The 15,267-nt window shown below is 39.4% G+C and overlaps 1 protein-coding gene across 3 annotated transcripts in view; it reads left to right on the top strand.

Annotated features, from left to right (window-relative positions):
- LOC133867717 (uncharacterized) overlaps positions 1-15,267 on the top strand; it is a 116,047-nt gene that overhangs the window by 41,780 nt on the left and 59,000 nt on the right. For 2 of the 3 annotated variants that reach the window (XM_062304484.1, XM_062304483.1), the window contains 6 exons: positions 6,638-6,739; positions 6,908-7,114; positions 7,184-7,311; positions 8,854-9,004; positions 10,772-10,867; positions 11,007-11,108. In XM_062304484.1, the coding sequence (XP_062160468.1) occupies positions 6,638-6,739; positions 6,908-7,114; positions 7,184-7,311; positions 8,854-9,004; positions 10,772-10,867; positions 11,007-11,108 (786 nt within the window). The remainder of the gene's footprint in view (positions 1-6,637; positions 6,740-6,907; positions 7,115-7,183; positions 7,312-8,853; positions 9,005-10,771; positions 10,868-11,006; positions 11,109-15,267) is intronic. The other variant, XM_062304485.1, reaches the window with a different exon arrangement.

The raw sequence follows: 15,267 nt of genomic DNA, 5'->3' as shown, positions 1-15,267 counted from the left end.
TTAATAGGTGGTATGTATAAAATCATCTCGAAGATTCTGGCTAACAGGTTGAAGGTGGTTTTGGGGAAGGTTATTTCTCAGTCTCAGAATGCTTTTGTAGAGGGGAGGCAAATTCTGGATTCAGTGTTGGTGGCTAACGAATGTGTGGATAGTAGGATTCGTTCAGGAACTCCGGGCATAATTTGCAAATTGGATCTGGAGAAGGCCTATGATCATGTCAATTGGGAATTTCTACTTTATGTTCTAAAAAGATGTGGTTTTGGGGATAAATGGGTTGGCTGGATTGCTCATGCTATTTCTACTGTTTCTTTTTCCATCAATATAAATGGGTCGCCTTCAGGTTTTTTTCGTAGTTCTCGGGGTCTTCGACAAGGGGATCCCTTGTCTCCGCTCTTGTTCGTGATGGTGATGGAGGTATTCAGTCGGATGACATATGCTGCAGTGGGGAATGGGCGGCTATCGGGTTTCTCAGTGGGATCGAGTTCCCAGGTTGCCATGAAGGTTTCCCATTTATTATTTGCGGATGATACGTTGATTTTCTGTGATCCTGTTGTTGATCAGGTTCGTGACCTGAGATGTTTGTTGCTTTGTTTTGAAGCAGTTTCGGGCTTGAGAATCAATTTATCCAAATCTGAGATGGTTCCGGTGGGTGAGGTAGGGGATGTCGAGGAGTTGGCTTGTATCCTAGGGTGTGGTGTGGCATCGCTTCCGATTAAGTATTTGGGCCTTCCGTTGGGTGCTAAATATAAAGATACTAATATTTGGAACAATGTTATTGAGAAGATGGAAGCTAGACTAGCAGGGTGGAAGAAGGTGTGTTTATCGAGAGGGGGGAGGTTAACTTTGATTAATAGAACTCTCTCTAGCCTTCCTACGTACTTTCTTTCTCTTTTCCCTATTCCTGTGGGTAGGGCTAAGCGGATGGAGAAACTTCAGAGAGATTTTCTTTGGGGTGGTGTTGGTGATGAATTCAAAATTCATTTGGTTAATTGGCGTATGATTTGCTCTTCTAAAGCTTCGGGAGGGTTAGGAGTGAGAAGTTTGGTTAGATTCAACAAAGCCTTGATGGGTAAATGGTTATGGAGAAAGGTGGTGGAGGTCAAGTATGGTTGCCTGAGGGGTGGTTGGTGTTCTAAGGAGGTTGGGGGTTCTTATGGGGTTGGTTTGTGGAAAAGCATTAGGAGGGGATGGGATGACTTTGCTGCACATGTGAGATATGAGATCGGGAATGGCTCGAAAGTCTTGTTTTGGCATGATGTTTGGTGTGGGGATATTCCTTTGAAGATCCTTTTTCCTGAGTTGTTTCTTATTGCTAGAAGAAAGGATGCTTGGGTGGAGGATATTATGCAGAGACAAAATGGCATCATCTCATGGAATATATTGTTTGCTCGCCCTGTTCATGATTGGGAGGTCAAAGCGGTTAGTAGGTTTTTTGGGATTTTGTACAACTTCAAAGTTAGCAGCGAGGGAGAGGATAAGTTGTGTTGGGTGCCAGCCAGTAAGAAATCTTTCGAGGTAAAGTCCTACTATCAATTGATGTCGAGTCCTTCTCAGTTCTTTTTTCCCTGGAAAAGTATTTGGAAAGTCAATGTTCCCCCGAGAGTGGCTTTCTTTGTTTGGACGGCTACTCTAGGGAAATCTTTAACTTTGGATAATCTTCGTAAGAGAAACTTTATCATATTGGATTGGTGCTATATGTGTAAATCTGCTGGAGAATCCATTGATCATTTATTTCTGCATTGTATGATGGCTTCTGAATTATGGAGGGCACTCTTGCAATTGTTTGGGGTGGAGTGGGTGATGCCGAAGTCGGTGAAAGTCATGTTGGGGGTTTGGAGGGGCCAGAAGGGTAATAGGACTTCGTTACAGTTTTGGCGCATGGCTCCGTTGTGTTTGATGTGGTGCATCTGGAGAGAACGGAATGCTCGCTGCTTTGAAGATTGTGAGATGGATGCCTCGAATCTGAAGAGAAAGATGTTCCAAATGTTGTATATGTGGAGGGATAGATTTAATTCTATGCAGGAATGTTCCTATTTTGAATTTTTAGATAGTTGTTCTCTTTCCCCCTTACCTTAGGGGTCCCTTGTATACTTCCTGTGTACTTTGGGTTGCGCCCCTTTGCGCCTTTTCTATAAATTTTACTTATAAAAAAAAAATAGTTCCTGCTACCTGAAATAGGGGTTATCAGGCTTTTGGTGGTTAGCTTCGAAAGGCGGATATTCGAGTTTAGCTTTTTCTATCATGGGCTTAGTTCCCCTACTGGCTATTCTTTCTATTGTCCAAACAAAGAAAGCCCCCCTCCAAGGCGTCTCGCACGTGGAGAAGCGAGACGCCTTGGAGGGGGGCTTTCTTTATTTGGACAATAGCATTGAGGAGAATATGAACCTTGGATAATTTGAGAAAAAGGCGAGTCATAGTAATGGACCGATGTTGCATGTGTAAGAAGAGTGGAAAATTCATTGATCATCTTTCGCTCCATTGTGAAGTTGCTAGAGACGTGTGGGTTTCGGGTTTCCGTCTTTTTTGGAAACGGGGAGGGGGGGTACTGCCCCATAGGGTTGTTGTGTTATTGACGTGTTGGAGAGGGTAGTTTGGTTCTAACGACTCAGGGAAAGCGCCAGCTACATTTGCATTATCATCCCAAAATGACTAGTCAATTTAGAACTTGCTTAGAATTACTTATAAAGTCCACTTTCACATAGTAAGTAGTGTGAGACTTAACACATATGAGTGTCTTTATAAACTACCTACTTTATGTAAGCTACTCATCTTCTCAGTGTAGGACCGGAGTGTTACAATCTCCCCCCTTGAACTCCTGACGTCCTCGTCAAGGCCACATCATGCAGTTCTCTAGCACCACTTGACATTATGGTCTAGCTATGATACCTATTTGTAACGACCAAAAGAAAGTGATAGCCATATCTGCGCTATCACCCCAAAAAGACTAGTCAATTTGGAACCTTCTTAAAATCACTTACAAGTCCAAGTTCACCTAGTGATTATGCAATATGGTGACGCGAACTATCCCTCTAGGCGTAGGAAAGCCGGTCAAGGGAGGATTCTTCCTTCCTCCTCCAAGCCTTTAATTCAGGACAAATGTCAAGGGAGGAAGCCAAAGATGGTGGTGGGTCAAGGAAAATATGATTATCTCCTATAGTTCTATGGCTTTCCTCTCTGCCCTTGAGGAGGAACATAGGCGATGGGATATGAATGAAGATTGTGAGCTTTAGGGGTGTAGGGGCTTAGGGGTTTAGGGGCTTAGGGTTGGGTGGTTTTGTGGTCTGTTCCTTGTCGGGTCGGTTGTGAGGTTGTCGCTTCTAGGGGAGCCTTGCGCCGTTTTTTAATTCGTTTTTCTCTTTCTAGCTAGGTGCGTTCTCTTGTATATTGCTGGTGTATTAAGGGGCGCCTTACGCTTTTAATAATACCAACTTATGACTTATCAAAAAAAAAAATGAGTGCCTTTATAAACCATCCTCTTAATGTGGGACCGGGATGTTACATTGGTAGTCACCGTGAATTACCCCCTTTGTGTGATGTGGTGTTTCTCTCCAAAATGCAACTCTTGAAACTGTAAGGATTGTGTGAGAATAGTGGTAGGGTTAAAAGATATTTTAGTCAAAACCCTTTATGGGTGGATGATTGCTACAAGTAGTTCTTGCTTTTCTTTGGAATATTTGGATTTGTGTTCTTTTTCCTCCTCTTAAGTAGGTGTCTTTCTTGTATATTCCCCGTGTACTTTGATTGTGCTTCTTTGCGCTTTCTAATAAGATTGAATTACTTGGAAGAAAAAAAAAACTTTTCTAGTATTGCAAACTAGCTCTCACATTTGTCAAAGATTTCATTAGGGCTATAATCAAGGTGAGTCGAGTCATGTTTGGCTTGTTCAAGCTTGGCTCAATAAATAGATATATGGGCTTGAGCTCGGTGTGACCTTGAGTCAAGCTTGACCCCCTTGCTTGAGCTTGGCTCAGGAAATTTTATTGAGCTCAAACTTGACAAAAAATCCAAATGAGTCAAGCTCAAGCTTGAGCTAGATTTGTATTTTTAAGCAATCAGATGCTTGAGCCAATGAAGGTAGAGGTTGGGGTGTTTTCGATGGAGGCGCAACTGTTGATAATGGGGCTCTTCATTTTGCGAAGGCGATTGACCTGGCTGACCAAGACGGCCATGATCAGATCCTTGAAACTGTCAGCCTAGTGCTTGATCCAGACGTACTTGATTCCCAGGAACTATTTGTCGAAACGCTCGGCCCAAAAAAGGTTGGAGTTACCCTTGAAGGTGCTGATGATGTGTCGCTGTCAATCTCCCCACGCAATCATTCAACTTTTCTACCACCCTTCTTATCCCACATGATTAAAATTCCTCTGGAAGCCCCTCTCAACCCTAAAAAGACACCAATCTACATGAGCACACCCCATAGACTCCTTACCACCTCCATATTAATGAACTGTAATTTGGTTTCCTGCAGACAGACAATATGCGCCTTGCACTCCCTAATAAGTCCTTTAATCCTCATCCTCTTTTCCTCCTCGTTCAACCCTCTCACATTCCAAGATAAAATCTTTGGCTTCATTAAACATACGGCTGCCCCCTCCCCTTTCCTTTAGCTCTTTGTGACTGCCCTCCTTTTGCATCGTAATTGATAGAGCATGTGTAACACTTTAATTCTCTTTTTCTTATGTTTTCTTGCTTTACGGAAAAATTAGAAGTGCTAGCCAACACGCCCCTATCCCGATTTGCTTCAATAGCTATAAACAAAACCCACATTTGCTCCTCATACCCCTCGTACGATAAACTCACAACATGACATAAATTTTTCACCCATTCGACTCCCCAGTCACATGACACTGTCTTAGGAAGCTCCTATTAGGGTTGGCAATTCGGGTTCACGGGTCGGGTTCGTGTTAACCCGACTGACCCGATTACATAAACGGGTCTGACACGAACCCGAACCGATTAATAATCGGGTAACCCGAACACAACCCGACAAGCACGACTAATAAGCGTGTCACCCGCTTACCCGACACGGCATCAATTTCACTGTTTTCACATGTTTCAACCTTCAATTTTTTTTTTTTAATCGAGTTATAATCGTGTTGGCGGATCAACCCGCGTGATCGGGTTATAATCGTGTTGGCGGGTCAACCCGCGTAATCGGGTTATAATCGTGTTGGCGGGTCAACCCGATTATGACCCGAACCCAATTTTTTCGTGTCGTGTTCGTGCCGGGTTCGCGGGTCGTGTCAAAAATTGTCAACCCTAGCTCCTATCCATCTATGACTACCACAGGATGGACAACCAAAGGTTCTATCTCCAACAAATCTTCAACTCGGTATGGAACCATATCCAACACAACAAAACTTTGTTCCCCATTTTCGTTAAACGAACATGAGCCACCCTCGCTCCATACCATCTTTACTTTCTGAAACTCCTCACTGCCCTCTCCCAAACTTTTTCCCAAGAAAACATCAGAATTCTTAGAACCATACCCCAACGTCAGCATCTTCTCACCTTCTCCGAAATTCTCACGCTGGTGCAACATCTGCGGAATACTCTCCTTTATCTTCCACAATATTCGGGGAATATCTTTCTCAACCTCGATACTCTTCTCACCCAAACTTATCAAAAAAATTATTAACATAAATATACATCCTTATATAACATATTTTTATTAAGGGTTAAATTTACTTTAGCTCCATCAACTAACAATCATTTTTCATAAAGCCCCACGAACTGACAGCACTAAGGTATATTAAACTATCAATTTATTGCATTTAAGCCGCTCTGTTAGCGTTGACCATATATTTGGATGGAAAAATCATATTTGGCCACCAAAGTTTTTTGAAAATACCCTCATTTTGAGACTTAAAAAACCATGGGCTGCGGGTGGCTAGAAACCACCCCTAGCCACCTATGGGGGTAGCCAGCGCACAAACGACAACCTCTAGCGGAGTGACTTAAATACAATAAATTGGTAGTTTAATGTACCTTAGTGTCACAACTGTCTGTTTGTGCGGCTTTATAAAAAATGGATGTTAGTTGAGGGGGCTAAATATGTTTAACCCTTTTATTAAAAAACGAGCCAAGTCAAGCTTATACGAGCTATGTTCACGAGCCTAGGTCGAGCCGAGCTGAGCTTTCGCAAATTCAGCTCATTTAATAATCCAGCCTAGTCTAGTATTCGAACTTGGCTCATTATTAAATGAACCAAGCCAAGCTCGAACCTGGACAGCTCAGTTTGTTTACAGCTCTAGATTTAATGTTTGGAATGTTGGTGATGATCTCTTATGTGTCGGTGGCAATAACATGTGCACCATATGGTGTTGGACACTTAATGTTGCTTTAGGATGCCATTTGATGCAGCAGTTGTAAAACGGATTAACAATCAGCTACATAGCTGCCCAATGTTGTAAATGTAGAAGCTTATGTTAATAACATTTAATTTTTCTTTTTCTTTATCACTTTCTGATCCTTTTCTTAACAAGATATAATGGTCTGACCATGTAAATTTTAAATTGTCAGGGTTCGATATATGTATTGTATTTTGTCATAGTGATGTGGCATTAGTGTTAAGTTAAAATCTGCGTACTTGCTCACCTGCTAGTGACATTGATGCTTTTCAATCTGTGATAATTAGTCAATTGATGAAGATATACTCCGACAATTGGAACAAATGGAGAAAGAATCGGATCTAGATGATATTTTAAGTTATAGGTCTGCTGCCGAACATGAGCTGCAGGTATGGGTTCTACTGATCCGTAGAATAGGAAATTAAATCCATATGTTGTTTTCAGTGAACTGTTGTAATAATTTTTTGAAGAGAAGCATCCATTGGTAAAAGTTTGAAATTCCTAGCTATATTTTATGTTTTCTGCAAGCATCTTTTGTCTTAATTTTGCAAGTTTAGTGCCTACAGGAATTTTCCTCGAAGTCTTCAACGTCCAAAATGGGAATAATTGTTTCTGGTATTGACGTGGAGGTGTCACGAAATGATGATCATTCAACAGGCAAATCCCAAGGATGGTTGAATTGGCTGTCCCGTGGTATGCTAGGTGCTGGAGGAACAGAAGATTCTAGTCAGTTTTCTGGTGTTGTTTCTGATGAAGTTATAAAGGTACCTGTGCCAATTGAGTCCTAATAAAACAAATTGTTCTCAAAAACTAACTGCTGCCTTTTTTTACAGGATATTTATGAGGCAACAGAATTCTATCCTCCGGTTTTATCCAGTGGTGACAGTGTTGTCAATGATACGATCTATCTATGTGCAATCAAGTTCAGCATTCATCAGATTTCTGCAACACTGTGGAGCATGTATGGATGCCTCTCTTCTCCTCTTCTCTGTGTTGGTAAAACATTAATGGGATGTTTGGGTGCATTGTTTTTCAAAAACAAATTCTATTGGTATTCGCAATTTTTCAAAAAGAAATCAGATTTTATCGAACTTTTTCTAATTTTGTCTCAGAAAGTCAAATGATCCAAACATCTTTTTCAACTTTATTTTGCCTCGGAATTCGCATTGAAATTATAGTTGAATTTAGATTTCAAAAAATCGAACACCCAAACGTGCCGTAAGTTTTTACTTCTTGCACATGATGTGAAATCAATCACTTCCCTTTCCTTTTTTTTATTTTATTTTTTTGCCAGCTTTTCATGAATCGTTTGGGTTCATGTTGAATGGCCGCATGACCAATTGACATTCTGCTTGAGCTTTGCATGATCTGAGATAAAGTTGAGCTTGGATATACATAAAGTTTGTATTAGCTTGGCTTAGTCGAAGATCAATTCTTGCATGGCTTCACTCGTATATAAGATCTATAAAACTTAAGAAGAGTAAGGCTCGTTCCATATCAACCCTTTTAGTGAAATCATGTATACAATTGGAAGATGGAAAATTAATTTTAGAATTTAGGTAATGATTGTCATCAGAATCCATGTCATCAAACCTTAACCCAATAAAATAAAGGGTTAAATACATTTTCGCCCCCTAGGTTTCACTTTCGATCACAGGTGGTACCTCGTTTATGGGCATATACCCAAATAGTACCTTAGTCAATATGTGCAGGGGGACAACCCTAATTCAGGCATTCTCTTCTCGGGCCCTTTTCTGTGTCTTCTTTTCTTTTCTCTCTTTTCTTGGTATTCTATTCCAACCAAAAAGTGAGCCTGAACTCAAGGCTTGAGTTAGGCTTAGTTTGAGTACACACTATCTGTCTTCTTTTCTTTTCTCTATAGGTTTGTGCATGTGCCTTTTCATCAATTTGGACCAATGAACTAAGTAAAGGGGTTGAGCAACATTTCATAGCTTTTTTTAGGGCTTACTTAACAAACAAGTCTGAAAGTGCCGCCTATGGATCTAATTTGGTGGGCATGGTAAAAAATAACTGAAGAACTTCTTGATAGCTCATGAGGCTAAGAACCTTGAGGTCACGGATTCAAATCTCATCTCCGCTAGGTTTTTTTGTTTTGTTTTGTTTTTTAAATAAGAAACAATTAGGTTTGATTCTGGTAAATGGTAATTGATTATCATTTTATTTTTTTCATTTTTCTTTTTTCCTTTTTGCTTTTGGGTGGGTGGAAAAGAAGGGAAAAGGATAGAACCACTATTGTATAACGGTCAACTATACCTACATATGTAATTATATATATATATGCAGACTCCTAATTTTCTATTTTATTAGTTTCTCTGATTCGTATGAAATCATTTTTGGCTAAGCTGTTGTTAATTAATAACATGCATTTGCTATCCCATACATTGACTAAATGTATATTCTTGCACTGGCATTGCAGCTCTTTTGTTGCTAATCTTCTTGTTAATCTACATATATTCAATTACATTGTTTTTCATACTTCCAGGAAGTATGGGCAAGAAATTGCTGAGTTGTGTCTTCATAGGGTAATTATTGAGTGTAAACTTTACAAAGAATCTGCGACCATCATTGCTCTAGTCCAATCGGGGGAGATGGTTCACCCATGCACTGAGAAAGTCATTCTACTTATGAAAACGGTTTGTCTCTTTTATGCCTTCTATAAACATTACATTTGCTTGTATTTTTGTAGTAAAAATTACCCATAATTTTTTTTTTTTTTTTTTTTCCTTTTGGAGTTCATTTATAATGGAGAGTGAAAGAAATGGAAATCCATTTGACATGAGAATTTTCAGAATTCATTCTGTGATCTAGTACATAATTTTAACATCAGTTTTAATGCTTCACTTGATCATGTGGATGTGCTACGAAGTTTTTATTCTGGAAAATTTGCTGGCCATTTTGCTGAAAGGCTAAGCCCTAGCATAGCAAAACTCAGGAAGGGTTCAAATTTTGCTGGCCATATTACCTGTTACAATATGGTAAAAAAAAAAAACGAAAAAAAAATTAGTACAGAAGCACGCTAAATTTTGGTGGATAACCAAGTGTAGATGTGGAGGAAGGGTTAAAATTTTGCAAGGAGGAGAATAAAATTTGGGGGAACCCAATTTCTAGGAGTACTATTGTCCTACATCTCTGGGCCCGTCAGTCAAGCTGAAAAAGTTAGTCTGTACTTGGAACAGTTAGTATGTACTTGGAACACATATCTTTATGTTTTTTGGTTGTAGTGGTTCCTTATAAAAGATTGGAAAAAATTGTGTCGCAACTAGTGTTCTTTGCCAAGGGATTGAACCAGTATCCTATCTCACTAGTTCGAATAATACTTATGGTGTAAGTCAAAGGATTTTCATTATTTAGTATAAAATTGTATTTGTGAAATTAGATTTTTTTTTTAATTATTATTATTATCCCATATATTAGGCAATGCTTTTGCGTGTGGTTTCTTACCTGTCAAAGACTAAGAAAATATAACAAAAGTATGGATCCCGTGAAAATTGGCTATGTTAGGATATTTATTTCTTTGTGCTCTCCTCCCATGATCTTTGAGACTTGTGATTCTCTTGTTTGGCTGTCCCATGATCAAATCTTCTAACTTGATAGAATTTTGAGATATTTGGAAACTTTCCATCAACTTGCCACTTGGAAGCTATATATAATGATAATAATAATAATAATAATAATAATAATAATGATTATGAGTTTTGGCTCAAATGGCACCTACTCCTCCTATGGAGAATGCTGTTGAAGGTTATGCCAAGTCATCAAGTCATGCACACCCACCAGGTGCTTGTGTTAACGAATCTCAAAGCAATAAAGAAAATGAAAACCCTAGTTTTCTATGTAAAATCGATTGGTTTCTTTTTGTTGATAATTAGTAGTGAAAAATGTATATTCCTAAAAATATTTAATTACGATTTTAGCTGCTCCATTGAATATGAAGGACATCTTTATCATGTTTGCACTTACTCCAAATCAAGGGATTTTTACTTGGAAGTATTTCCCTTGTCCTGCTCTTGAGCCTGCCCTACCACTTGCTTGGCTTCTTGCTTGGCAATTCAGTGCTCATAATTTAGTAATTTTTTTTTTCTTTGGAAGTTAATCAGTTTTTTTTTTTTTAATCATTAGAAGTGAATCAGTTTGAAACACAAACCAACTTGTGTTACAACTCTGTTCCATGCACATCCATTTTTTACCTGAACATTCTGGAACCGTGTTGATTTTTTCCACAACCTACTAAGCTACCCATTTCAATAGCCATCTATGACTGGAGTACTTGTTATGAGTGTAACTTGAATGACATCTTATAGAATCTGTGATTTAGACTAATGTATCCTTTTCATTCTTTCATGCGTTTTTATGGTCAACATAGTTAGACACCATCTGTGATTGACCACCTTTATTTGCAGCCCATTGTTGAGAAAGGTGTAGTGGATAATAAGCACCCTTCTTGTACCATCCAAGTGGATCTGTCACCTAACTGTGAGGTTGAATTGTCGGTTAAGGTAATTATAATCTATTCCTTTCATTTACCCTCTGGCCTAAGCCAATGAGAGTGCTTATTCTTTGTATCTTGCTTCATTTAGGTACATACTGTGATTGAATTTCTATTGACAATTGCTTTATCATAACTTCTGTATTCAGGGCATGCTTCAACCACTTGAAGTTACTTTTGATCCAGAATTCTTTACGAGTGTCATGGAGTTCTTTGATGTGTTCAAATCCTCTAGTTTTCAGCAAGAAAGGGTGAGCACTCATGAGCAGTTCAGCTCCATTATATTGCTTTCAGTTCCTATTTGGTGTTTTTGCTTCCTTTGCCATTCCTAAGTATGAACTACTTTGTTTAGAGCTTTAAATTCTACTACTCCATGATTTTGTTGTTTGGTTAAAATGGCGTGCATGGGCCTGCCATGTTTTAGTAGCTGTTGTTTTCATATCCAAATTTGTTCCTTGAGAAAAGCTATTGGGGACAAGAATGTGCTTAATGTTTGAGGTAGAGAATCTTAATAATAGAACGATAGTAAGATTATGTTGGAAGAACTACAATGAATGTTGCATTTCTTAAATACTTCACCATTTCTTCTGATAATGTATTATGACTTTTTAGTGTTGGGATAGAACAGGACCATTATTATTATTATTTTTTTTTTCTTGTCAGGCTTCCGAAAACAATTGGGTTTCAGATTCCACTCTCAACCTTTAATTATTTTCTTTCTTAGTTTCTTTAATTCGCTGTCATCTGCTGTTCAGAGAAAACAAGTTGATTTTGTTCATGTAAATGCCAAGTGGAAAAAGTGGTTATGGCACAGAAGTGCCAATTAATATTAGTTTGTTGACTCTTGTTTGTTCTTTTTATCCCTTTCATTCTTTTTTTCTTTTTCTAAAATATTTCTGAAAGTGATTTTCTTTTTTGTTTTTGAATGGACATGTCAAGATTGTTCCATGCTATACTTTTCAACAGTAATGGGCACAAAATAACACTTTTGACATTTTGTTTGTATAACACAGCTAAAATGACAATAAATCGTGTAGAAGCACACAATGCTTTGGCTGAATAATACTAGTTTCACTCTTGCTCATCTAGTGAGCGTGTATTGAAGAATATATAGAGGTTACAAGATAACATGTTTACAAGATAAATCTTATCTATAGTTCGGATATAGATAAATATGTAATACTAATCTAATCTAACATCTAGATAGTCTTCTAATTACAATTAGGACTCTTTAACATAACCTTATCATCCAGATACTCTATCAAAAGATCCACTAGGACTCCTTTAGTAGTTGAGACACACTAGAACTGTCTTGTGCGTTAATACCCTCCCGCAAGTTCAGCGGGGGTGAACGAACGTTCAGCTTGGAAGAAAAAAGTTGAAAATGCTTGTCGACTAGAGGCTTGGTCAGCACATCTGCTATCTGATCAGAACTTGGAATGAAGATAATTTCGAATGACTTGGCAGCCATGAGCTCTCTCTAACAAAGTGGAAATCGATTTCCACATGCTTAGTTCTTGCGTGAAACACGGGATTTGACTGACAATTAGGTAGCACCAATATTGTCACACCAAAGTTTTGGTTGAGAAGGAAGTGTTAGTCCAAGATCTCGCAAAAGAGATTGAATCCAAAGTATTTCAGCTGCAGTGTTTGCAATTGACTTGTATTCGGCCTCTGTAGATGATCTGGATACTGTAGGCTGTTTTCGAGAACTTCAGGATATTAAATTGGAGCCAAGAAAAACACAATAAATGCCTGTAGACTTGCGGCCATCTGTGCATCCTGCCCAATCTGCATTGGAAAAAGCTTGAAGTGATGTGGAGCGAGTTTTCTGCAGGAGCAATCCGTGAGTGATTGTATGTTTGAGATAACGAAGCATCCTCTTGACAGCTTCCCAATGTAATTTGGGCGGTTGATGTATGAATTGGCAAGCACGATTGACAGCAAACACCAAATCTAGACGAGTATGTGACAAATACTGTAGGGAGCCGACTGTGCTACGGTATAGAGATGGATCTTCCATAGGATCACCTATGAATGCTGATAAAGTTGAGGATGACGACATTGGAGAAGTGACTGGTTTTGCATCCTTCATGTTGGTCTTGTGTAATAACTCTCGGATGTATCTTTGTTGAGAGAGTAAGAGACCATTCTTCACGGGTATGACTTTAACACCAAGGAAGTAGTGAAGATTTCCCAAGTCTTTTACCGCAAAATTAAGACATAGAAGCTGTAAAAGTTCATCAATAGCAGTAGGAATTGAAGAAACGATGATAATATCATCAACATATATGAGTAAATACATAGTTACAGTTGTTGTGCGGTAGATGAACAAGGAAGAATCAGATTTTGAACCATGGAAACCAATCTTTAGTAGCTGTCCACTGAAGCGAGAAAACCAGGCCGCTGTGCCTGTTTTAGACCATAAATCGCATTATGCAATTTGCATATGTGGTGGGGGAGATTTGGGTGAATGAAACTCGGTGGTTGTGCCATATAGACATCTTCAGTCGAGACCATGCAGAAATGCATTTTGAATGTTGATTTGTTTGATTGACCGGCCTGCAAAATATGCAATGGAAAAAACTGTTCTTATGGTAGTTGGTTTTACCACAGGGCTAAAGGTCTCACCATAGTCTAGACCCGCATAGTAATGAAATCCCTTAGCAACCAACCATGCCTTGTGTCTTTCGATAGATCTATCAGCCTTTCTCTAGAGTTTAAAAACTCATTTGCATCCTACGACATTCTTGGCTGAATGTGGAGGAACAAGAGACCATGTTTGGTTCTTGAGTAAGGCATTGAACTCTACTTGCATGGCATTGCGCCATTCACTGACCTTGACAACATTAGAGAAACAAGTAGGTTCCAAAAGTACAGATTCTGAGAGTAATGCCTTAGCGAGAGGATACCTGACCGTGCCATCTGTGGGTTGCCTTATTTTTCGATATTATTTTGTGATCTTGTACGCATAGGTTGCAGTCTACGTGGGAAGAGTTTTTCAAAAGGCAAGGGGGAGCTTCTGAATCTGCATAGCTTTATCAACTATGGCGATGCTAAGCCTTCCGCTAGGAGTAGGAAAGGAAAGAACCTTATGTTGTAGAGTTGTATGCTTGGGTTGGTTTGTGGGTTATTCCTCGGGCTTTTGGTTTTTGCTTGGAATCTTTTGAGGGTTGTTGTTCTTGGGTTTTTCCCTCTGTATTTTGGGTTTGCTTGTATTTCGGGTTTAGGGTTTTGGGGGTTTTTCCATGTATTTTGGGTGGGGGCTTCTTCTGTAGTTTGGGTTTTATGGGAGTATCTTCTGGATTTTTGGGGCTTTGGGTATTGTGTGTGTGTGTGTAGGTCCTTGTGGGTTCTCTTTTGTGGGCTAGCTGGGTTGTTCATGTGTATACTTCCTGTATACTTAGGGGCGCTTTTCGCTTTTTTGATGAAGTTTTTCTTACTTATCAAAAAGAAAAAAAAAAAAAGAGAGAGAGCTTTTCAAAAGGAGAAATATTTTGCAGCAAAGGGATAGGTAGCCAATTGATTAAATAACATGATGGTAGGCAAGCTTCATCCCAAAAGGTCTTGGGAAGAGAACTGTCGGCTAGGAGGGTCACGCTCGAGGCAAGCTCGAAAAGAGCCTGAATGCTACTTTTGTCTCCTTGATTCCTAAGAAGAATGGTGCCATGGATGCGAGAGATTTTCGCCCCATTAGTTTGGTTGGGGGGATTTACAAGATTATTTCAAAGGTTCTTGCTAACAGATTCAGGTCCGTAGTGGGAAAGATTATCTCCAACTCTCAGAATGCGTTCATTGGAGGCCGACAAATACTAGACTCTGTGCTTATTGCAAACGAATGTGTGGATAGTCATATTCGATCGGGGGAAACTGGACTTCTGTGTAAGCTGGATTTGGAGAAGGCTTATGACCACGTGAACTGGGATTTCTTGCTTTATTTGCTGCAGAGATGTGGTTTGGGGGAAAAATGGAGGAAGTGGATACGTTTTTGTATTTCTTCGGTGAGATTTTCTATTCTTGTAAATGGAACCCCTGCCGGTTTTTTCAGTAGTTCGCGTGGGTTGCGACAAGGAGATCCTCTTTCTCCTCTGTTGTTTGTGGTTGTTATGGAGGCATTGAGTCGGATGCTGACTGCTGCACTGGATCAAGGTAATTTGACAGGTTTCTCAGTGGGGTCAAGGGATTCTGAGGCTTTAGTTGTGAATCACCTGCTGTTTGCGGATGACACTCTGATCTTTTGTGGAGCTCAAGAAGAACAGATTCGACATCTGAGATGTATTTTCTTAGGTTTTGAGGCGGCTTCTGGCTTGAGAATCAATTTAGGAAAATCTGAAATTGTTCCTATTGGTGGAGTAGAGAATGTCGGAAGGTTGGCGAATCTTCTTGGATGTCGGGTTGCTTCTTTGCCTA

This window comes from Alnus glutinosa, chromosome 5 (genome assembly GCF_958979055.1).
Source record: "Alnus glutinosa chromosome 5, dhAlnGlut1.1, whole genome shotgun sequence".
In the NCBI taxonomy this organism is placed as follows: domain Eukaryota; kingdom Viridiplantae; phylum Streptophyta; class Magnoliopsida; order Fagales; family Betulaceae; genus Alnus; species Alnus glutinosa.
Note: the sequence above shows the minus strand (reverse complement) of the source record. Positions and strands in the feature narration are given on the sequence as shown.